General features: G+C 35.6%; 1 protein-coding gene across 1 annotated transcript in view; it reads left to right on the top strand.

Moving 5' to 3' along the window:
- Positions 1-24,994, top strand: part of SESTD1 (SEC14 and spectrin domain containing 1) — an 86,519-nt gene extending 61,525 nt beyond the window's left edge. The window contains exons 9-17 of the mRNA XM_063111103.1: positions 4,725-4,847; positions 12,227-12,421; positions 12,940-13,054; positions 14,642-14,801; positions 18,032-18,113; positions 18,799-18,921; positions 19,651-19,842; positions 21,880-22,001; positions 24,581-24,994. Of these exons, the coding sequence (XP_062967173.1) occupies positions 4,725-4,847; positions 12,227-12,421; positions 12,940-13,054; positions 14,642-14,801; positions 18,032-18,113; positions 18,799-18,921; positions 19,651-19,842; positions 21,880-22,001; positions 24,581-24,710 (1,242 nt within the window). The 3' untranslated portion in view covers positions 24,711-24,994. The remainder of the gene's footprint in view (positions 1-4,724; positions 4,848-12,226; positions 12,422-12,939; positions 13,055-14,641; positions 14,802-18,031; positions 18,114-18,798; positions 18,922-19,650; positions 19,843-21,879; positions 22,002-24,580) is intronic.
- Positions 24,995-25,247: the final 253 nt, after the last annotated feature.

The raw sequence follows: 25,247 nt of genomic DNA, 5'->3' as shown, positions 1-25,247 counted from the left end.
TTGTGTATAATGCTGCAGTGAGCATGAGTGTGTAAATATCTCTTAGAAATCATGTTTTCAGTTCTTTTGGAAATATCCCCAGAAGTGAGATTACTGATCACTTGTTTGAAGAACTTCTGTACTGTTTTCCTCAGTAGCAGCACCATTTACATTCCTGACAGCAGTGCACAAAGGTTCCAGTTTCTCCACATCCTTGCCAGCACTTATCTTTTGGGTTTTTTTGATTTTTTGGTGTTTTTTGTTTTGATAGTAGCTATCCTAACCAGTATGAAGTGATATCTCATTGTGGTTTCCATTTGCATTTCCCTGATGGTTAGTGATGTTGTGCATCTTCTCATGTGCTTATCAGCCATTTGTACACTTCTTTGGAGAAATGTCTATTCAAGTCCTTTGCCCATTTTTTAAAACCAAATTATTTTCTTTTGTTGTTGTTGAGTTGTAGGAGTTCTTTATATATTCTAGATATTAACCTCTTATCCAGATGCATGGCTTATAGCTGTTTTCTCCCTGAATCTGTAAGTTGTCTTTTCACTCTGTTGGTTGTTTTCCTGCTGCACAGAAGTGTATAAATTTGATGTAGTCCCATTTGTCTATTGTTGCCTATGTATTGTTGCTATTAGGAATCTTTTAAAATATTTTTGCCTCTTTTTCATAGTTCTTTCTAAAGGTCTGTTAAATTTATAGCCATGTTTTTTCATCTTCATATATGCTAACTACACCTTTTGTTAGTTTCTTTCTCCAGTATCATTTCTTGTATTTTAAATTTTCTTCCTTCATGGATTTATTTTTCTTTCTCTGAGCACTCTCTGAGTCACTTTCCTCCCAGAAAAGGTTTGTGTGTACTAAACTTCATTCCTTTCATATCTGAAAGTATCTTCATTTTGCTGTCATCCTTGAATGATAATTTGGCTTGGGTAGAATCTTCAGTATTTCTGAAATTCCACTCATTCATTTATCAAATGCCCTTTAGGAAGGAACCTGTAAAAGAGGTGTTGATAATAAACCAGCCCAGAACAGTTTGGGAAAGCCTGGACAGGAGAGCTTTGAAAACAGGAGAGATCATGTGTTTCTCATATAAAAGACTAAAGCAGAAAAAGTGGAGATGTTGAGGAACAACCCATTGCATTCTAAAGAGCGCCTGACAATAGAGTTTTCCAGATGAACTTAGCACTCTGAAGACAGAGCTTAGCCAGAAGAAAGTTACAGCACTTAGGGCTATTCTAGTGATTCAACAATAATACTTTGACTTGTTTTTGAGTTTTGCTCTCTAGCATTAAACCTTATAAAGAGAAGATAGAAGTTAATATATTAATATTTAAGACAATAGAACATAAGTTGACAAAGAGCATGAAGAGATAAATTACAAAAGAAGATCATACACCTTTAATAAACAAACATTTGCAGTGTATTCAATCTCACTAATATTTAAAAAAATACATGGAGAGATTTCTGGTTTTTTGATTAGCAGAAGTATTTTTTAAACAATCAGTTGTGTATATGTTGCAGAGGTTATTGTACAGTTAAAACTCTTATTACTAGAGTATTTCAGACAGAAACAAGTGTTTTAGAGACAAATTTTATAATGTATAATAACAGCTATATTAGCATTGCATCATCATTGGATCTAAGAAGATTTCTATCGGAAACTTTTCCTAGGAAGATAACACAAAATTAACAGAAAATGCTATATATAACTGCTGGGTATGCTCATCACAAAATTACTTGGAATTGATGGAAATTGGAAACATTCTACATGCCCAACAATAGAAAATCAGAATCTTAATTGCAAGTATAATAGTTATTTGAGGTGTAGTACATTACTTAGCTCTTAATAATAGTGTGTGGGTTGGTTGGTCGATTGGCTAGACAGATGGATGAGAGAGAGGCAGGCAGGAGGGTTGGTCTTAAAAAAGAGGTTTGCAAAACCATTGAAAATTAAAATTGTAATAACTATAGCCACATCAGATTATTTTCTTTTGTTGTTGTTGAGTTGTAGGAGTTCTTTATATATTCTAGATATTAGCCTTGTACCCAGATGTAATAGTAGTATTATAGTTTAATGTTAAGTGAAAACCACAGGATATAAACTACTTTTATTTATGAGAATTTGCTGTAGCACCTAAATCTGGAGTAGTATCTGAAAACTTTTATGCATGTGACAAATTAATGGAAGGAAATAGACATGATTTTTCCTTATGGGATGGTACTTTTCTAGAGTTATAATAGATAAGGATATGTGAGCTATTCGATTTAAAATGAATAATAATGTGGCAATAGCAAGCACACTGTGTGTAGAACTAGGGCTGGGTCTGGAGCTCACAGACCCCTCAAGCCTGTTGTCCAGACTGGGTAACAAACCCTTCACACACAGGTCTGCGAGCTAGGTAACCAGAAAAAAGGTCCTTAGAGACGTAGGTAAAGAAAGAGTAGTCTTTATTCAGCACACATGCGCACACACACATACACACATACACACACATGTCTGAGAACTAGGCAGTCCAAAGAGAAGCTTAACTGCTACCGGCAAAGTACAAAGAAAAACTGAGCAGCTGCCTGCAAAGTAAACATGCTTTATTTTTAGATGTGAGCTCTCTGCCAACCAGCAGTTCAGGGCCACTACTCCACACAACTCTCGAACACACCAGAATAGCAAGAAAACTAAAAAGATACATTGGTGTGCATGCACACTAACTCCACCCATACACACAATTTGTTTACAAAGAATGTGCTGCACCACACCCAACTGGACCTGAGGTGAGGGGACGTGATTAAACTATTCTATTTTCCCAGCACTGTGCATCTGCACTGCTCTGTTATAAAGTTCTAAGGTAAGTCTGTCCATTGGCTCTAAAATATTATGCCGACAGATACCCTCACTCATTCCTTGGGAGCTATCTTAAGTTTAGATTTAGGGTATACATCTATTCTTGAATTCTTTATTCTAATTTAGTAACAGATAAAGCTTGGTAATATTATCTTTTTCTGTTAAAAATTACTTTACAGTATCTATGTAGTTTCAGAGTATATGTGGCTGTGGGTGAAGAGTTAACAAAATTCTCTCTCTCTCCCTCTGCATGAAAATTTGATCTTTTTTTAACTATCTGGTTCTGTTCCCTTGAAAACCTGATGAAAATTGGAATTTCAAATATGTTACTAGTTAATATTATTACCAAACCAAGAGAGGTCTGTCATCTGCTGCCCAAATGACCAAGAAGTCTCTCACATCAAAGTTTGCAGTATTAAAGATTAGCATTTATTTAGATGGCCATTCAGAGGAGCACAATGGCAGCCAAAGAGGCTTAAAGACCTTGTGCTCCTTGACCACTTAAAATCACAAGCATTCATAGAGCAAAATCATAAGTAGGGGTGCCAGGAGTTGTGTGAAAATCTGATTGGTCAGTGCTGAGGTCCATGTAATTATTTCTGGCATTCTGTCTAAGGTCCTCCTTGGCTCCTTTGAGTCTGGAGGTATACAGACTTCAAAGCGAGCTTGCAGTGGTTTGTTATCTGCAAAGACAACTAAAGGAGAGGGGCTACAGATGTTATCTTAAGCCATAAGGCATTCATTTAAAGAATAAACATCCTGACCTTCAGATCAAATCTTGGCCTCAGGAAGTATATGTTTAATCAACTTTTATCTTATTATTAATCAAATTTTATTGCTACTTCTCGGAATCCCCCCAGTCCTGCTTGTTCAAGCAGATTTCTTTTGCTGATTCCTCCTTCCCCCAGATGAGTGCCTATGCTGACTGGGGTTAGGGGAACAGCTAGAGAAAATTGGGGTCTGTTCCCTGGTTTCAATATTGCTTATTGTAAAAATTATTCTAGATCTGGACTGGGAGAATTATTAATGTTTGATGGAAGGTCTAACTTTAGGTGTGCTTGAGTTCAGTAACTCTTACAATGGGCATGGCCTTGTGGGGTGTGAGGTTTTGATGTTAGAATGTCTCCCGTATCTGCCCCATAACAATCTCATCTCCTTACACCTGCTTTCCGGACTCAGCAGAAGAGGGACACCCCATACTTACGTCCTGGCAAGCTGTATAGTCCCCACCCTACATCCTTCTGAGCAGACTGGTGCCAGTGGGACCTCTCGTGGGTCCGAATGTTTAGCTGATCTTAAGAAGACCCCTAGAGGGCATTACTGTAGTATAATTCTACAATTAGTTTTTAATTTTCAAAGTGAGAAAGTATTTTAACTTTATATTAGTTCATTCATTCATTCAGTTTTATTGGGAGGAATATTAGACTATAAGTCAGGACACATGGCTTTTAGTTCTAGTTTTGCAATAATAAATTATGTTACCTTGGGCAAGTCACTTAATCTCTCTGAAACTCAATTTTCTTAATTGTTAGATAAGAACTTTGACCGATGTCATTTCTGATGTCCTTTCCAACTCTAAATCCTATAGTTCTCTGATCCTCTTATCATCATAATTTAATTTTAAATCCTCTTTTATAGAAGCACTTTCAGATTTCTTTTAGCCTGGCAGATGATCAGATAGCTGAAAGCCTAAGGTGCAAGAGTGTACATTCTTCCAAATTTAGGTTTTAGAAATGTCACATTATGGCTGTGTAGTTCCAAAAGAAACATTTACTGCCTGTTAAGTTAAAGAACTTAAATTAAAAATAATTGAGGAACTATGGGAGGGGAAAACCAATTAGAATGAAAGTTTGAAAAGCTTTTGAGTATTTTAAATTTTCATCTCAACTTTTGTTTATAGGTTGTGAACTGGCTTGAAGGGCCTGGATCAGAACAACTAAGAGCCCAGTGGGGGATTGGCGACTCCATTAGGGCTTCCCAGGCCCTACAGCAGAAGCACGAAGAGATCGAGAGCCAGCACAGTGTGAGAGGCTTTTTCCTCTGCAAGTTACATCATTAATGTGCATATTTAGTAGCGTGGGGGTACTAAGTGATAAGTTACTATAAACTTTAGTATAGGGGCATAAAGTACAGTATATTTAATGCTTAGATATCATAAAGGACATTTTGAGCACTTCGTACATGTTCATTAGAAGGTTGGTTTTGGTTTCATCTCCAGTACAGTTTAATTATATTTTCATAGAAACACAATTTGTATGAAATTTTAAAAGCTACGGGTACAGAAAAAAGTGATAGTACAAAAATAGAGCCTTCATCTGTAGTTCCTGGGACAGAAACTTCTGTTCTTAGTCCTCAGAGGGGGGTCCTTCCCTGCTATATTGGTAGTATAGAGTACAGTTAACAATCTGAGAGTGATACCAGAAATTGCGGCATTAAACGCAGCTGACAGAGAGTGAGTGCAAAGGGTGCAGAATGTTTTTCCATTCTCTGTGCATTTAGGGGTTCATTTTGTAATTGTGAAGGGGATAGTCAGACAAATCGCAGGTATGAAATCAGGAAATAAATTGATCTTTAGGCAAATTATAGATAGTAATTGTTCAGGAATTTAAAATTTAACAACTTGTTATGTGGAAGAAACTGATATTTATTAAGCTTCTGCTATGTTATAGTTAGTTCTTCATCACTGCTATGTTATAGTTAATTTTTCGTTATTGGGAAAGTGATCATCCGTTTTGTGCATCAGGTGGTTAACCTCTTTTCTCTCTCAGGTCATATTACTTCTTATGGGAATTTTATACAAAATTGGAAAAATAAAATTTGAATCCATCAATTTCCATCTCCTTAGATTATCTGTCTTAAAAAATTGGTCAATGATAATATTAAACTCTGAACTCAGATGAGATTTAAGGTTTATCCGAACATTATATTTCTGCAGTGTTTTTTTTGTTGTTGTTGGCACCATGACTTGGATGCAGTGTTTTTCTTTTCCTATCAACTTCCCCAGTTGAAGTGGTAATTAAAAGTTGGATAGTATTAGGAAATGTATGTTTTAACTAAATAAGATTTAAAAATAAACAATATGCTTTGCTTGGGAGTACATTTGAATGAGTAAATCTCATCTTTACTAGAGATGTATTTTAATTCCCTTTTTAATATATACCAATTCTGTTTAGTTTACTCATATTGCTGTCTTTATAATATTCCGCAAGTCAGGTTTAACAATCAGCGGTATTGGCAATAATCTACATACTAAAGGAGTTCTAATCTAGTTGAGGGGATAATATGTAAGAAAGAGGTGTCACAAGATTTGGTGTCATCTGAAGATAGTACGTTTTCTTCAGATAGTCTTTGCAATTTTCCTAATTGTAATAGACTTAAAAATGAAATCCCATAATTGAAAATTTTATATATTTTATGCGTTTCACAGGTGCCAACATAATGGATTTTTCCTTTTATGCTAAAATATTTATAATTTACATTTAACTTATAAACCTTTTTCCTTTTATGCTAAAAAGTTATATTAATAATTTATATTTAACTTGTAAACCTTTTTCTGAGGTTATAATCTTTAATTTTCTTGTTACTTTTAAAATAATTTAATGCTGTTGATTTTTTTGACATGGACTGTGATTTATCTGAACTCATGGATTGTTATGTAGCATGTTATATAGTATAGTTAGATTCTAAATTTGTTCCCCTATTTAGTTCTTGAAAACAGTGTTTGCTATAGCACGTTCTAGACTTCATCTATGAGGATTTAGTTATGAAAGTATCCCGAAAGTCCTTTTAATAAGGATATATGGCACATGAGGATCCTAAAGACAGGATTTATCTATACTTTATTTTTAAAGGAAGCCAGAAGAAGTGATTGTAGTTATAAATTTGATTATATGCATGATGTCTATATAAGTTCATAAAAGGAATTGAAAAGTACATTTTATACTGCATATTGTACGGATGAAATTACAAATGATATACATAGAGATTCCTGTGTTTGATATGTTTGTTTTTGTATTTTTATTATATTTATAAGGTTTTTAAAATCAGCTTAAAGAAACAAATTACTTATGGGTGGCCATTTCCAAATGTTTAAACTTACTTATAATGTGGAATCAATATACAGAACTTATGAATTAGAAAGGACCTTAGAGATTATTCCAATACCACTACCTTATTTTATAGATGAATAAACTGGGAAGTTAAATTTTTTGATCAGTGACTAGCTGGACTAGGGTAAAAACATATATCTTGATACCAAGTTGGTATTTTCTCTCTCTCTCTCTCTCTCTCTTAGAGAAAGCTACTAAATTTCATGGGTATGCTTAAGATACAGCATTTTTTTTTTCATTCATATACTCTTAATACTTGAGGACACATACAAAAAAAAGAAACATTGATGGTTTATCATGTATTTCATTTCTTTAAATCGTGTGTGATATTTGGGATTTGTTTCAAAATTGGGAGGTGGAGACAGATTGAATGGGAGTATAAATGAAACAGAATCAGCCATGAATTGATGATTATTGAGGCTGCATGGTACATGGAGTATCATTATACTATTCTTTTTACTTTTGAATAGGTTAGAAATTTTCAATTCTAAAAAGTTTTAAAAAGAGGATTATTTTAACCAATAGGTGGCACTGCATTGTCGCCTTGAGAATAGGTTGGTTGATGCTGGATGGATGTATTGGCCTGTGATGTTGAAGATGTTCTAATAGTTTATTAAAAGCTTACTTTTCTCTTTGTAAATAGAAGTGAACAGTTTAAAGTATTTATTATTAAAGTATTATTTATTTATTTACATGTCTTAAGAAATTATAATTACAAATTTCTAGTATTGATAGCTAACAAGGGTAGAATTTGGGAAAAGTTTTGACATACCATTTTGCATTAAAGCACAGTGTCAAGTATTAAATTTTACATTATGCATAAGAGCATACTGCAGAAATAAAGCTAAAAACCCAAATTTGTTAAGATTATATATATATATATAAATGAAAATCCTATTAATATGTTGTTCTTTGTTAAGGATTGTGAATTAGAGGTTCATTTGATTTTTTAATACAACACAGCAGAAAAAATAAAAAGATACGTGGAAATGATTGTATGAGTACTAGCTGACTATAAATTTAAGGGTATTTTAGTTCCATAATAAATCTGGTTGTATCTTTTGGGTGGAGTAAGTGTGTGGTAGGAAAGCACATGATGGGAACGTGCAGGAGCCGATCCAGAGTTCTGGCAGTGTCCTACCGTCCCACAGTGCTGCTTCTGCTCTCCAAAGAGAACCCAGGCTGGCGTGTAGTGCCTGATAAGCAGCAGAAAAGGTCTTCATTACAAATTAGGACCCATTTCTCCCTAACATTTATTCTAAGTAAATTCACCTTTTTAGTCTAAGTGAGTTGCCCATGCTTCTTTCCTCCTAGATTGGCATCCTATTTCATGGTGTAAAGTATAAATACCCATCATTTACCACCTGTGCATTGCCACCAGTTCACACATAACTACAGTGTCAATTCTGACTCTTTCCATCCTAAATATGAGCATTTGAGCTCATTTCTTACTGACCATCTTAATCCAAATCCCAAATTTTGGTGTTGATTCTTTATTTTGCTATAAAGTAATCTTTTCTATACAGCCATAAATGAACCAAATGCAGCCTGTGCACCTAAGGTTCTGTACATTCTATTTTCTAGGAAAAACATTTTTATTAATTTTAAATGTATCCATATACATAAGCCAAATCCCCCCCTGCCACCAACCCCCAAGGCCTAGAGAATCTGATTATTTCTTTATGACAACCTCAGTCAGAAATATCAGTGTCTCTAATTTCAGGCGTTAATTTTTTGAGACATGTTAGTCATTATGTTGTATTCACATCACTGGTCAGGTTGCTAGAGCCTATATTTTACAAATTCAAATGAGGAAAAAATCAGCTCCACAATAGTGGTTCTTAAACTTAGCGGCATAAGAGTCATGGGAGGTGTTTGTTAATATTCCAGGGCCCACCCCTACAGCCTCTGATTTAGTAGGTCAGGGATGGATCTTAGATATTTTTAATAAGCACCCCAGGAGATCTGATGCAGGTAGTTCTCACTGAGAAATGCTATCCTGTGCCTCTCAATCTTTAGTTTACTACTTTTCTCAGAATCATTGCTATTACTTCTTCAAAGAATTATTACTGTTTATTTAGAGTATTAACTAAGTTTGTAAGTACTATAAATATGACAATGAAATCCTTTTCTGTTTTAGAACATGACAATGATGATTGTCTCAGGTAATATTTTCTACTTTAAAACAGTCGGTCTCCATTAACCATTTTAATGACTGTGTAGTTTAAAAAGTATCTTACCTGTATTATCTAATTAAGTCCAAACAGTAACAAATCAAGTAGGTGAGACAGATTTTATCATCACCATTGGATAGAGCAGGGTTTCTCAACTTTGGCACTATTGGCACTTTGGGCCAGATAAATCTTTGTTGTAGGGGCTGTTCTGTGCATTGTAGGGTATTTAGCAGCATCACTGGCCTCTACTTATTAGTGCAGTAGTATCCCTTCCTCTCAGTTTTGATAACCAAAACTGTCTCCAGACATTGTCAAATGTTCCCGGGAGGGGCAAAATCACCTGTTACCTACTTAATTTAATGTCAACAAATCTATAATATCTAATATGTTTTAAACATTCATTCAATACATGTTAATTGAGCACATAATGTAAGTCACATGTTGTTCTAGGCTCGTGAGATATAGCAGAGCCTTATCATATGGAATTTACATTCTAGTTGTAGAGATAGGGAATGGAGAACATTATAGATATGACTTTTAGGAATGGCCTCTCTGACGAGATGACAGATGACGTTTAGTCAGAAACTTTGAAATGATGTGAAGGAGTAATTTAAGCAAAGGGCAATTCAGTTAAAGGACATAGCAGTCGAAACACCCTAAGGCAGGAGCATGATTGAGACTGTTGGTGCTGCTGGAGTACAAGGAACAAGGTAGAGAGTCACAGAAAATAAAATTTTGAGAGGGTGTCAGGGGCTAAAACATGTAATGTCTTTTTAGCCCATGGAAAGGAACTTGAAGCTTATTTTAAATGTTATATGAAGTCATTGGAGAGGTTTTTGAGCAGAGAACTGATTTTTGTGTTAAGAAGATGACTGGCTATTGTGTGATGAATAAGGAGTAGGAACAAACAGTGGTGGAGGACAGGAGGCACTAGGACGGAGGCAGTAGAAGCAGCAAGAAGGTGTCGGGTTCACAAGGTTGAGCCAGCAAGGCTTGCGGAGGGAAGAATCAGGCTTTTGGCCTAAGCAACTGGGGAAGATGGGGAAGACTGGGAGAGAAGCAAGTTGAGGCGGGGGAGGGGGTGGGGTGGAGAATCAGTATCTTTGGAGACAGGTTAAATTTTAGACATTTGATAGTCATCCAAGGGAAGATAGCCAGTAGGCAGTTGGGTATCAGTATCTGGGGCTCAGGGGAGGGGTCAAGGTTGAGGACATTAAGTTGGTGATTATAGCCTACAGATGTTATTTAAAGTCATGGGAAGCATCCATGAAGTCATCCATGCCCAGTAAGCTTTGATTTAGAAGAAAAGAGAGCCTCAGAGAAGCTGAACCCTGGGTCATCCTAAATTTAAAGGTCAAGAAAAAAGAGAGCTAGCAAAGGAGGCCAACAGGGGCTCTTGTGTCTCAGAAAACAAGAGTCTTATCTAAGGCATTTCAAGGAGGAGGAAGTGGTCATCTATGCCAAATGCAGCTGAGAGGTCCTGAAAGACAAAGACTTGGAATTGACCATTGGATTCAGCAAGGTGGAAGTTTTTGGTTGAACTTGACAAGATTGGTTTCAGAAGAGTGGGAAGGGCAAGTCCTGATTAGAGTGGATTAAAAAGAGAATGGGAAATGGGAAAAGAGTGAGTATAGAGAACATCTTCAAGGGAATTTTTTTTTTTTTTAAACTGAGGTTAATTTATGCATAATAAAATGCACAGATCTTAAGTGTATATTTTGTTGTTTAATATAAGATATTACAGATTCCGATGCTGATGGAGATAATCCAATTGAGAAAGAATTGATGGGAGGGAGAAAAGATAATTGCAAGAGCAAAGCTTTGTGTTGGCAGCAGAAGATAGATAACACACAGAGAAGTGGTTGGCCTTAGAAGCAGGCACAGACCATTGGTTATTAGAGCAGCGAGGGCAGTTTAGCACTACAGAAGAAGGGAAGGTCATAGATTTGTGGTGGGAAGATGAGAGTTATCTACTGATTGCTTCCCAGGGAATTAAGATCTTTAGCTGAGAGTGAACAGGAAAGGGGATTTAAGGAGTGAAAACAACATAAATAATCATGAGAATGGGAAAGTGACTGGAGAAACATAAAAGGATTGCTGAAGGCCCATTTGAGGTATTCAGTGGTAACTTTAAAAAGTGACTTATGCACGTAGTTGTTTTTATCTAGCCATCTTCAGCTACTCGGGTACAGGCACACAGTAGGTAGAGAAACTGGGTTTGAGGTTTTTACAGGTAAGTCTGGTGGAAGAAAGGAGAGCAGGACATGGCATGGGTTGTATGCTGGGAGGTGGTTGTAAGCTTTGATCAAGGCTGGAATTGAGACAGGAGGCTCCTAAGTGCTGGGCAATAAAACATGCTGAGGTTGCTAGATTGGCAGATCCATTGGGGATGTAGGCGTGAGCATACTAAAAGAGGTGGATTGGAGAGTCAGTACCCGTTAGTCAGAGAATGGGATTCATGAAACTGAGATTTTTGGAGCTATATGGTAACATATGATGACAGGTTTTTTATCACCAGTGGAGTAGGTAGCTTGGGTGGGATGAGGACAAGATAGCTGGAAATGAGGGAGGGTGTCCAGGAACTGAGAGTCCAGGGTATTGGTGAATGTCTACATGGTAGAAGTCACTAAGATGGCTGGTGCTGAGACCTTTGTTAAACCCCTTTAGATGAGGGGATGCAACAAGGAAAGCTGGAAGGACATAATTCAACAGCATGCACTTCAAAGGAGATGTGGCTTTGAGAGAAGAGGGAGAAGAATTGGTCTGGAGGCAGCAATGAGGAATGAGGCAGCAGGTGTGGAAACAAAAACAGTAATTGAGATGGCTGCAGGGATAACTGTTTTCTCTGAGGGTGGACAGGTTTCATTTAGAGTAAGAAAGAGAAGGGAACACTTAGAGGCCAGGAAGAGGATGTAGGAGATTTTGCTATAGGCAGGCAGTGAGAGTTCCAGGGATGTCACTGGAATGATTTGGGGTTTGGGGACTTTTCATCCTCAAAATAATTTTGCCTTGAAAAATTTTCATGTATAGTACTTAGTTTATCTAGAGAAACTGTAAACTGTGATGTCCCCCAGGAACTAATTTGATCCTTAATTTACTTTCCAATGTCTCAATTATAGGAATGGTTTGCAGTATATGTGGAGCTTAATCAGCAAATTGCAGCACTCTTGAATGCTGGGGATGAGGAAGATCTTGTGGAACTGAAGTCGCTGCAGCAACAACTCAGTGATGTTTGTTATCGACAAGCCAGTCAGCTAGAATTCAGGCAAAATCTCTTACAAGCAGCTCTTGAATTTCATGGTGTTGCCCAAGATGTAAGTGTCTACTCTGATTGCTTTTCTTTTCTTCAAATTATCTGGACGCTTATCTACACATAATTTTTGCAGGTTTGCATGCCTCATAATTATTTTTCTGGAACAATAAAATAATTTACTGGTGGGGGTCATGAGATAAATTCTTTGTGGGTTTTTAAAAAATCATTATGCATGCAATTAAACCTTTTATTGTCTAACTGGAGTGCTCCAAACTCATAGATATATTTCATTTTGACTGCTTCTCAATGTTTATGCTTCATAACATAGATGAAAATGGAATTGTCAATAATGTTTTGCATTCTGCTGACCTGGATGTAATTTTTTGTCTTCCTGGTGCATGCATCTGTGTGTTTTGTCTTCCAGATAACATTATTCTAATTATTTGTCCTTGTGTTTTAACAGTGTAGTTTGTTCAAGTGTAATTGTGATAACCTCATTAGATATAATCCTCATCAATCATTAAACACTTTAGATGCTGATTACATCAGGGTTATCTCTTTGGTGTCCCTCTGCTTTAGTTGTCTCAGCAGTTGGATGGCTTATTAGGGATGTTGTGCGTAGATGTAGCACCAGCTGATGGAGCATCGATTCAGCAAACTTTAAAACTGCTTGAAGAGAAGCTGAAAAGTGTTGGTAAGCAGATTTTAAAAATGCTGAAACATAAGGGTCCTTTTTTTAAAAATATCATTACTGTGGTTAGACGATTGAGTCAACTTACACTGAACTAATTATAATTATTTGCAGGGAACACAGGAAAAATAGTATGAAAAATGTTTTACTACCTTGAGGCGGTGTAACTTATGCTAAAAATTTTATTTTTCATCATTGGTTAGTCACTCCTTTTCACTGGGCCTTTCGCCTTTCTTGTTTACCCAGCCATATCTACAGGTGCTATGTCTTGCATACCCAGTACTATGAAAAGTTATTTGTAGTGCATGCATAAACTGTAATTAGCTGTGAAGTGTCCTGTGGTAAACCCTGTATGCCCCAAACTGTGTTTTATGCAATGATTTTTGTTGTTGCTATATCCTAACCTTGTGAAAAAATAGTTGGTTTGGTTCTGTGCATTTGTTTCTCCAAACTGGGAATATTGACAAGGTTGCATATTCTTCAAGAGGAGAGTAGTCCAGTTTCATCACGCCAGTTCTGTCACTCAACGTCAAGGCCTTTTAAATTTTCTACAGTAGGAAATTTAGTGAACTTCCCCTAGATCAGGGTGTAAAAGTGGGAAGGGGAGTGTCATATTGAGGGGAACAGGTGGGGACAGGGAAGTGGAGGAGAGGAAGCAAGAACTTAAGGCATGGACTTTGTAGAAAGTTGTTACACATGATTGAACCAAATTAATTAATTATTGAAAACAACTTGAGGAGGGCCGAGCCCGTGGCGCACTCGGGAGAGTGCGGTGCTGGGAGCGCAGCGATGCTCCCGCCAAACCATGGCCGGTGCACTCACTGGCTGAGTACCAGTCACGAAAAAGGCAAAAAAAAAAAAGAAAACAACTTGAGGGAATTAGTTTGAAAAATCATGTTTGTATCTACATTTTATTTGCTTGCTGCCTTTGCTGTTATAACAAATGATAGGCATAATACATATTTATTATTTAATATGGCAAATTAAATTAACTTTAGAATGTCAGAACTTTTCTTGAGCCATGCTTTTCCTTAAAAAAGAGAGAAGAATTTTGATACACCTATCTAATTTGGAGTATTATAAACATATCCTAAATGCTGTTTCCCCCAGTGTGCAAGCTGGACTGAACCTTTACTCACAGTGTTCAGCACCCTTTTATACTGATAATATATTGCTGGAGTGTTCTAAAATCTTGCAAATCTTATTCATTTCCTTACAATATTTGCCTTGTTTTCCTAAAAGTTGAACATAAAAGCAGAAAGATAAAAAAAGAAAAATCTTATTTATAGAAATAGAAATTCTCATATTTTCTTCCTGCTTTCAATTTTTAAAAGTAATTGTTACCTATGGAAATTCATGTTTTGAAAATTCCCTTAAGGGAGCATTGGACAGGAGAGAGTGCTCCAGTTCTAGCCACACTTAAAGGAGTTTTATTGCTTGAAATGTTCAGAGGACTCCATACCAATATGGTTTAATGTACAAAGCTGTTACACTTGGAAGCCAAATACAATATCTGCCAAGCGGATTTACTTGAGGGAAGGAAAGCACCTCAGTTGTTTAAGAGATTAAATCTAGTAACTTTTGTTTTAGATGTAGGATTGCAAGGTTTGCGTGAAAAAGGTCAAGGTCTCCTGGATCAGATCTCCAATCAGGCATCCTGGGCCTATGGAAAGGATGTAACCATTGAAAATAAAGAAAATGTGGACCACATACAAGGAGTGATGGAAGATATGCAGCTTAGGAAACAAAGGCAAAGTTTGAATGTTAATGTTATTTATTACCAAGATAATATTAATTAAAATGAAAAGTTATATAATTTATGTTTTACATACAAACTAAAAGTTCTGTAGTAGACTGATGATAGGTTTGTGGTGAATATAATTATTGTATATAATTGTACTAACAAATAATGACAATTCATTCAATTAGTAGGCACCTTTTCCCTTTTTACTTGGTAGCAAAAATTTTAGTTATACCCAAGTACTTCACATTCTATACCCCCAATGTAGCCTGTGGCCTTTTCTGCTTGAACAAAACCTTTTTGGAGAATTTTGCTTTTTCATTTTCATTTAGTTTAGAATTACAATTAAATCTGTCATCTACATTGATCTGTTTCTTCATCTAAACTTTTTATAAAATGTCACACATCCCTTGTTTTTATATTTGCTATAGAAGGATTAGACAATGGACTAATGACAGTGTTTAGTTTCATTTGATATAGAACTAGGAATTTAAAGGATTCTTTGAAAACTCAATTGGCAATAACAACTGCAAAATATTGTAATGTAAAGGATGAAAATTATCTCTGCAAGTATTCACAATCTAGCATGGCTGTATGAAATTTTGCACACTTATAGAAACTGTAAACTCAGCAACAAAACCTCACAGAAACTCTCCCCATACATCTCACAGAAAGTAGTCATGGGGCAGAAATTCTTTCTATATCCTACCCTCATATCTGTAGACTTATCCATTTCATTATCTATTTTCATCACAGAGGATGATAGAGCTCTCCTCTTATCAAAGCTGATCCTTTTCCATATTGGCTCTGATTCTGACCACCCTCTGTCTTCTTACTCTGTCAGCTCCCATTCTCTACTCTGATTCCTGCCACTCATTTAAATGCTTAAATCTCTCCTATTAAAAAACAACACTTACACACATGTGTATATCTTCCTTTTCAGTCCTTTGTCTTCTAGCATTCGAACTCACCTTCCTCACAGCTAAGTCATTTGAAGGTCTAATCTGTATTCACACTGCTTGCTTCCTCACCACCTGCATTTACTTGCCAACCGTTCTCCTCTGTATGACTTCTACGCTTCACCATTTCATTCAATTTGCTCTTACTGGTGTTATCAATAATTTTGTAATTGCCATTGTAATAAATGCTTAATCTTGCTCAAAATCCAGGGAATACTTTGAGACCTGACTTGCTTGACTCTGAATAGTGTTGGACACAGCTGACTTTTTCTTGAAACTTTCTGGGCAACATTGTCTTCCTTGAAAACACCCTCATGCTCCTCCTCCTGGCACTCTGTTTCTTCTTGGTTTTCTTCACTGATTTCTTATGCCCTAGCTAAATTTGCTGCTCCCAGGGTTTGTTCTGGGGCCAAGTTCTCTTTATGTGTTCTCTCTGGACAGTCTCACTACTTTAATACAACCATGGGTTACTAGTATGGCTCTCACCAAGACCCCTCTCCTGTGCTCTAGACCCCTCCTCTGTGTTCTAGACCCAAAATTCCAGTTGCCTACTTAGTATCTCCCGCTGGATGTCCCATGTAGTCTTCAAACCTACTTTGTCCAGATTAGAATCACTTTCCCGCAAAACTTGCTCTTTTATTTTAATTTACTATCTGGATTGAAGTTACCATCCACTACCAAACTCGGAATTTATCCTAAAATCTTTTATCTTTCTCATCCCTTTATAGCCTGATCAAATATCCCAGTTCTGCTGTCTCTAAATCCCAAACATTTCTTTGTTCAAAATCTTCTCTCTTATCTGCCTCCAGCATTGCTCCTCTCAAGCCTGTTGTACACAAGAGTAATCTTTGTAACGTGCAAAGATTGTGTAAAACCTCCTTCAGTGACTTCCTGGTTTTTCACATGAGGTTCAGTCTCCTTGGAATAGTGTAGAAAATCTTTCATAATCCAGTCTTGCATAGTCTTATCTTTTATAGCTTTCCCACTAGCTTTCCCACCGAATCACACAATTGTTTTTATCTCTTGAATGCATCATGCTGTTTCATGCATCCATGACTAAGAATGCTTCTTTACTCATTTTCTGCCTAGTGATTTCTACTTATACTTCAAGACTCAGGTATACTTATACTTAAGAAGCTTTTTTGGATTTCTAAGGCAAGTTAGCCACTTGCTCCTCCCTATTCCCGTAAAACTTTTTATGTAGCTCCATAATTGCACTTATTACATTGTCTGTTTAAAAGTTCATCTCCCCAAATGGGCGCATCTTATAGAGATCATGTCTTATTTTTTTCCCAGTACATTATCCAATAGCTGAAACATAATGTATTGAGTATGATAGCATCTTTATCGTTAAAGTCTCACATTGTTTTTTAGTTTCAGTTTTAAAAATAGCTATCATCACTTTTCTTCAGGCCCTTGTAGATTTTCTTAAACCAAGTCGCATTTTAACATTATGTTGTGACTTCTATTGAGAGCATCTTTATTAAAAAATAGTCTTGTGATAAGTACTTCTGTATTGTTATTAAGCTTTCTCTAATAACATTGACTATAGTTGAGCCCAGTGCCTCTTGGATAACTCATTATTGGCACTTGGGATTGTAATGCGAGCCTCCCTTCCCACATACAGTACATGGAATTCCGTGGGAATGAAGGAAATTTACTAGAACTGAGTTAGATCAAATCATCTTAAAAGTTTAGTCTGTATATTAGTCAGACACCACAGTGAGATTAAAAAATACTCTGAATTGTGTTTCTATCCACCCAGAGATCAATGGAGGGTTTTTTCCCCCCTTAAGAACATAGATAGAGGTTGTTTGTTTTGTTTTGTTTTTTTAATTCAGAATTAAATATTATTCCAGGTAATATAATATAATGAAAAGTGTTCATTTAAAAAAATTTTATTGGAACATAGTCTTCTACACTAGTATTTGAGAAATTTAACATTTTTATCTTTGAAGTGTGTTTAATGTTAATTGGCAATGGAGATTTCTTTGGGTTTTAGCGTACTATTATGTTTATGCTTCGCTTTAGTATTTTGCAGAATCCATGCTATCCTCAAGAGAGTTTGTCATTCAGTATCATTCAGGTATTTTGAGGTTTCGATGTAACATAGATATAGATATTCTTAAAATTTTTACGAATCAAAACAAAATAGTTGCCGTCTCCATAGTGTAGGACTAAGTATTTTAGTTTGCTATAAAACATGTACCAGATGATGATGTTATGATAGTAACCAACACAACTGAAAGGATGAACTAAATTTATGTTTGGCTTCATTAGGTGTGAAGACATGGTAGATGTGCGAAGGTTAAAGATGCTTCAGATGGTGCAGTTGTTTAAATGTGAAGAAGATGCTGCCCAGGTAAGGACCCGTTGGCCACATTATGTAGTTAATGTTAAACAGAAGTGCAGTTTTCATGGTCCTAAGAAAGTAAATTAATTAAGTCAGATTCTAGTTTATCATGCTGAAGAATAAAGTTTGGTTTCTCAGCTGGCTTACTCATCTCATTTGACATATCTTCTCATTGAAATCCCCTATTGAGCTAGAGATTGGGATTATTTATTATTCATTATTGTTAACTAGATTGTCAGTTACATCCCAGGATAAAGGCTACTGTAGCACATTGCTTTTTAACCCAGAAGAAAATTTTCAATGCCAGGTAAATAATTTGATAATCTTTGCGTAGTTAAGCATCAGAGGACATTTCAGCTTGATGTAAAAGAAATTTATAATTATAAATGTAACACAAATCTGTAATGAGATCTCAATAGATCTATATTATAGGAAAGCATAATCTTCTATATGATATAAATTTTAAAAGAGTGCTTCTCTTTAGTAGGTCTTGCCTTTAGATTTAAAAATTTTTGAGGAGTAGGAGAGGTCATTAATTCATGTAGCTTGGCATTGAAAGAAATAAGCTATTAAGAACTTAGGTTGTAATTAATGTAGTAATTAATCACATGATAGTAATCTTTAAAATATGACGTTTTGATATAATAAGTAAAGAGCTATGAATCCATCTTCACTGTTATGTATTTTCATTTAGGCAGTAGAATGGCTAAGTGAACTTCTGGATGCTCTGCTTAAGACCCACATCAGATTGGGCGACGATGCTCAGGAAACGAAAGTTTTACTGGAAAAGCATAGAAAATTTGTTGATGTTGCACAGGTGCAGAACTGGTTATCTTCCTTTTCTACAAGCTCAGTTTTTGAATAGCTTTCTGCATGATTATAATTTAACTTAGCCCTCCAAGTCCAAGAAGGTTAGTTTTGTTATTCCAGAAATATCACAGAATTAAGAAAATGTCAGCTGGTGCATCAAAACTAGCCTGCATAAACTTGAGAGGGTTTATGTTTCCCCAAATACAGGTTCTGTATGCTCCCTCTGATTTATGTTATATATTATGGCAAATATATGTTTATGTCAGTAAATCAGAAATCCCACTTTCTGCATGTCACTAATGTTAGCTTAATAATAGAGAATTATTTTTGTGGCAAAAAATTTCTTAATTTATTTTCCCTTATTATCGAGTTCACATTGTAACAGTTGTAGTTTCCTATATGGAATATTAAGTGCCTAATTTCTCCCATTTGTTCTGATTAATTAGTGAGCAAACCTTCTTTTGGCCAGTGGAATTTAGCCGCCTGAGTTGGTTAAAACAGAATAAGAGAGAGAGAAGCCTAACAAGAAAGAAACTGATTATAACCTAACTAAAAATATTGCTTCCCCTTCATTATTTATGCATGAAGGTAATTTGTAGTAATAAGTGCCACTGGATTCATTCAGTATTGATTGTTAGTAGTGTCACTTAATTGCAACCACAGTCCTGCATGCCTTCCCTGTCCTTCTCTTCAGAATTTTTTTATTACAATTTCATTTTTACCTTTTCTTTCTTAGAGCACTTATGACTATGGTAGACAGTTGCTACAGGCCACAGTAGTGCTGTGCCAGTCGTTGCGATGCACTTCTCGGTCATCTGGGGATACACTTCCTCGACTGAACAGAGTGTGGAAGCAATTTACAATAGCGTCTGAAGAGAGAGTACATAGGTTGGAAATGGCTATTGCATTTCACTCAAATGCTGAAAAGGTTCGCTTTTTTTTTAAAATGTAGTCTCAATGGTATTTATTGTATGTTTAAAATATGTTATCATGTAATTATATGATTAATCTACATTCTAAAATTTATATTAGTTCCATTGTTAAAGTTTGTTTAGATATATTGTCTTAGAGAGTTCAAATTAAGTGTTCATAGTCCGTACCACTGCTGGAGTACTGTGGTTGGAGAAAAGCAGACCATCTGGGAGTCCTCTTTTTATACTGTTTTCTCTGCTCACCAAGCCCAGTGTACAGAATGTGCTCTCTATATTTTGAGAGTTTCATGACTGCTATCTCTTTCATTATGCCAGGAAAGGAAACTTTGCTTTGGCAGCTACTACTAATTGTCACAAAGTTTTAAAAAGGCACTTTGTGATTTTATAATTTAGAGACTGTTCAACTAAAATAATGAGAATAAGGATGAAAGTAAAACCTGTTTTTCATGTGTTATCTTTAAAGATTCATTCTAGAATTTATTATTCAATGAATTCAAGTCATTAATCACGGAAACCAAAAATAAAATATGTGGCATTATTTGGGCAAATTTTCAACAGAACCTTTTTCTTAACTCTTTATAGTAAAAATTTATAGCACCTAAGCCTTACATTTCCATTCCAAAGAGGAGCTTTACTATGCAGTTAACTTTCTGTTGATTTCTAACAATAAAAGTTTATATGTAGGGGATGTGCACTATACTTTAAGATATGGCATACCTAAGTTGCAAGTATTGTTAACTTGGCCTGTAGAACAGATGTTGCAAGGAACCTAACATAATAAAGTGTACAGACCATAAGTATTGGCACATTTCACAAACCGAATATGCCTATGTAATCAGTGCACTGTTCAAACAGCAGAATATTACCAGCACTTCAGAAGCTTCCCCCACTCTCTTTTAGTCACATTCCTGCCCCCTCCCACCCTTAGAGGGTGACCATTGGCCCGATTTCTAACACCACTTATTACTTTATAGGATACTACTTTTAAATGGTATGTGCAAGGACATTTTAAAGTCTAGAGGTCATTTAAGAATGAATATAATTGAGAAATTTTTAATAGAAAAATAATGTTTTTATTTTTTCTGCTATCTGGCCTTTATCTTGCTTACAGTAAACTTAATTTAAGGTTATTTTACTGTGCAAACCTATGTAAAGCCCTTTGATATCAGATATTATTTTCCTCTTGACTGTTTATATTTTATACCAGTAAGGATAAATATAACCACAACTATAAGCAGATTATATAGTATAATAATTGGGAAAATATCTAAATTTAATCTTGAATTTCTAAATTTAAAAATTTCCATTTATAAGTAATGCTGAAATAAACATGATTGGATTAAATAAAGCATGATGCAAAAAAAGTTGCCAAAATAAATACTTTTTTTCTTTCTCTCTCCCCCAAATTTTGCAACTTTTCTTGTAATTAAATTTAAATGGTAATAGTCAAGGGAAAAAAAAGAATAGTATCTCATAAAGAACTATAGAGCTTAAATTATAAACTGATCAATTTATATTGGTTAACTCAAGTTAGTAGATCTGTTGTTAAGTATAAAGAGTTCAGCTAGGTCTTCACATCAGGTATGTGTTTGTACTCCAAGTATATGTTGTTTTTTATTTATGTTTTTTCCATATCTGAAGTTTGTAAACCCCTTGAGGACAGAGTCTATATCTCATTCACATACCATGCTAAATAACCATATAGTAATGTGTTCAATAAATGGTGCTTAATGAATGAGAGAATCCTTCTTAAGCACAGGTTGAACTTATTTTTCAAATAGTAGTCGTGTTATTTTTTTCTTGGAAATTACCATAGACCTTTTTGTACTCTAATTATATATTGTTAGTAGGGATTATGTATCTCATTTTGTTGTTTGGATTTCTTGAGCCAACTTTGCCAATAATAGATCAGTCTTGTACAGCGGTATGCATGGTATGCTAAGAACAAAACAAAAAATACCTTCAATGTACCAACTTTGCATGAGCTTGATTCCCTTTCTGTCTCTTGATTGATGTTACCCTTTTATTTGTAGATTTTGCAAGACTGTCCAGAAGAGCCTGAAGCTATCAATGACGAGGAGCAATTTGATGAAATTGAAGCAGTTGGGAAATCACTTTTGGATAGATTAACTGTTCCTGTAGTTTATCCTGATGGGTATGGTGCATGTTCTTACAATTTTATCTTTTTATCTGTGAAGTCTTAAAGTGAAATCATTAAGAGAGGAAATCTGTTCTTTAAAAAGCCAAGTAAATTAGCTTTGGTTTGTGTCTTCAATTCCCACAATAAATTGGCTTAAAATGGAAAGAAATCCAAACTCAGCTGTTAGCAACAGTAACAGTTGGTACTTGCTGACATCAAATGTGTTTCTTCTTGACAACCTGTTACAGAAGAATGATCATTGACTACATTGAGGCACTGGGTTCTAGCCTTTGCTCTGACGGTAAGGAGTAGTGTGACTTGGGGCTTCATTCAGAAAAGGAAACAACAGGAAGGGAGGGGACTACTTGTGTAGTGAGGTCATAATATATGTCAAACATGGAGTTAAACACTTCACCTTCATTACTTTTGACCAAACAGTGCCAGGCCAGTATGATTATTCCTGATTTATAAATGAAGAAACTGAGACATAGAAAGATTAAGAAAGGTGGTCAGGATTTCACAGCTTCTAAGTGTTGGAGTCAGGATACAGTCTCAGGTCTGTCTGGCTGCAAACCCATTCTGTTTTCACTGTGCTGTATGGCATCCTGATTTCTTCATGTGTAAAATGATAGGGTCCTGATTCCGTTGTTTCTTTTCATTTCAAATAGCCACTAATAAAAATATAAAATAACCAAATGCAAAACAAATGGGCCGGTAAAAGAATCAGAAGGAGCTTCATCCCTCATGATCTGGACCTTCTCAGTAAAAATAATGTAGAGCTAACCCAGCGGATATTTAATTCAAACCATAGAGAAACCAAAACATTGAATAAAAAAAAATAAGTATCCTAACTTTGTGGTATAGTGTGATAGACCAGAGTGTGGACTCAGCCAGACCGCTCAGCTCCACCACTTAACTAGCTGTGACACCTTGGGCAAGCCGCTTAACCTCTCTGAGCCTCAATTCCCTCCTCTAAAAACAGGGATGTGATCGTCATACCTGCTTAGGTTACAGGTGCAGGGGAGTTACCTGAGCTATAAATGTATGTAAAGTACTTAAAACACATCTGACACACAATAAACACCACTACGACTGTGTCATGAACTTCCAATAATTATTTGGGATTGATATTAAAAAGATATTATATTCCCTTGAAACAACATCATTCTTAATCCATATTCAGGTAATCTCTAGTCATGCCTAAATTTGAACAGAGGTAGCTTAAAGTCGTATTATATATCTGTAATAAAAGAGAATAAAATTCAGCTAATAATAATATTATAGGGGTGATTCTGGTTGTTCCATTCCGGACAGCCCCCCTTGCCCCATTCCCATGTCATTTCACAGCCAATTATCACACAGTCAGTCTCCCATTCTACTCAGCTCAGCCTAGGAGCATCTGTCCCTGGAATTTTTGCTTGGGCTTCTCTTCCTGTGTTCCACAGATGGTACATGTGTCTGTCATTTCCTCATCCTTTTAAGATAGAGTAACTTAGTACTGTGTACTTAAATTTTAAAGCCACCCACCTTTGATATTTGGAATTGTTATTTTATTCCATCTCATATTTGTATTAAAATTTATGTATATCTATTTTAGGTATTTTGCTGAATTAAATATTTCTCAAATGTGTGTATAATGCTTTTCATAATTATTACTAGAATGAAAACCTGTTTATGCTATATAAAATTTGTGTGACAGGTTATTCAGATTTATCTTTTACACATTTTCCTGGTAAAATGAAAGAAATTGCTTGTCTCTCTGTATTCACAGCTTGAAGACCCAGGTTCAAGTCCTGTTTTTCCCCCTCTGTGACCTTAGTCAAGTCATTTAACTTTCTAGGCCTTAGTTTTCTGATCTCAAAAATAAAGAGGTTAGCTGTATAATTTCCAGGAACTCTTTCAGCTCTAAAAGGTACTATGACTCTGAATACAGTATCTTTACAAGTAGAATAAAATTAAATGATTTTTATCTATTAATGTACTGAATAATGTCTTAAATTAAAAAGAATATTTTACTTGCCAACTATGTTAGACAGTTAGTGTGCATAGCACTTAACACTCAAATTCATGTACATATTTAATGTTTGTGTATGCTATGGATCCAAAACTGAAAAGCAGAATATCTCCAATGTTGCGTTGTTTTGTTTATTGAGATGATCATAAGTACATATTGATGTGACAGTTATACCATTAATGTTTTTCACATCATGCCTTAAAATATTTTATGCCATTAAAAAAAATTTTTGTTTTCTACTGAATTACTACTCAAAGATAACAGTATGGGGCCAGCCCCGTGGCTCACTCGGGAGAGTGCGGCACTGGGAGCGTGGAAGCTGCGGGTTTGGATCCTGTATAGGGATGGCCGGTGCGTTCACTGGCTGAGCGTGGTGCGGACCACACCACGCTGAGGGTTGCGATCCCCTTACTGGTCAGAAAAAAAAAAAAAAAGATAACAGTACGGTCTGCAAATGACTAATCTCTACACATAGGTCATATTGCATCAAAACTTTTCATGGTAGTTTTTGCTTCCTTTTTCATTTGCTGCAGTTAATGAATTTGTATTAATCTGGGTTTTTTCTGTGTTTTTATTTTAGAACCGAACAATATTTTGGAAGTCCAAGTGACATGGCTTCTACTGCAGAACACATCAGAGACAGGATGAAACTAGTTAGTCTCAAAAGGCAGCAGCTAAGACATCCCGAAATGGTGACCACAGAGAGCTAATAGCTACCAGCTTCCCACAGATCTGCAGTTCCTAATCCTGCCTGCCATCACCATACGACAGCATTAGCCACTATATGTTAAGATGCATTTCACAACCAGGTTAAGCCTCATTTTTTTCCATGACACATTTCTCTCTACATGTTAACACTTTGCAACTACCAAGGCATAATTATTGAACGTGCTTTGAGACAATAGACTCCAAGTATCTTAAAAGAAGGAACTATAAACATTGCACTGAAAACTTGCTTTAAAGCTTTACCTGACCTGTCAGTTTGTAGATGAACAACTGATAACAAGCTTTGAATGGTGCTAATAAAAATTTAGCAATTCTCTCTATAAAAAAAAAAAAAAGGTTGCCCTTCCTCCCCAAGTGACGTAGTAAATTTAGACTGCAGTTACACTGTTATTAGTAGACAATGGTGTCCTCAAAATTTTACTTTGTGATTCTTCTTCAAAATTGATTATTTTTATTGTGACAATATAGAGAAAACCCTTCAGATCTTTGATATATCATATTCATTAAAAGACATTTTCCTA

The sequence above is a fragment of the Cynocephalus volans genome, chromosome 1 (assembly GCF_027409185.1).
Source record: "Cynocephalus volans isolate mCynVol1 chromosome 1, mCynVol1.pri, whole genome shotgun sequence".
NCBI lineage: Eukaryota > Metazoa > Chordata > Mammalia > Dermoptera > Cynocephalidae > Cynocephalus > Cynocephalus volans.
Note: the sequence above shows the minus strand (reverse complement) of the source record. Positions and strands in the feature narration are given on the sequence as shown.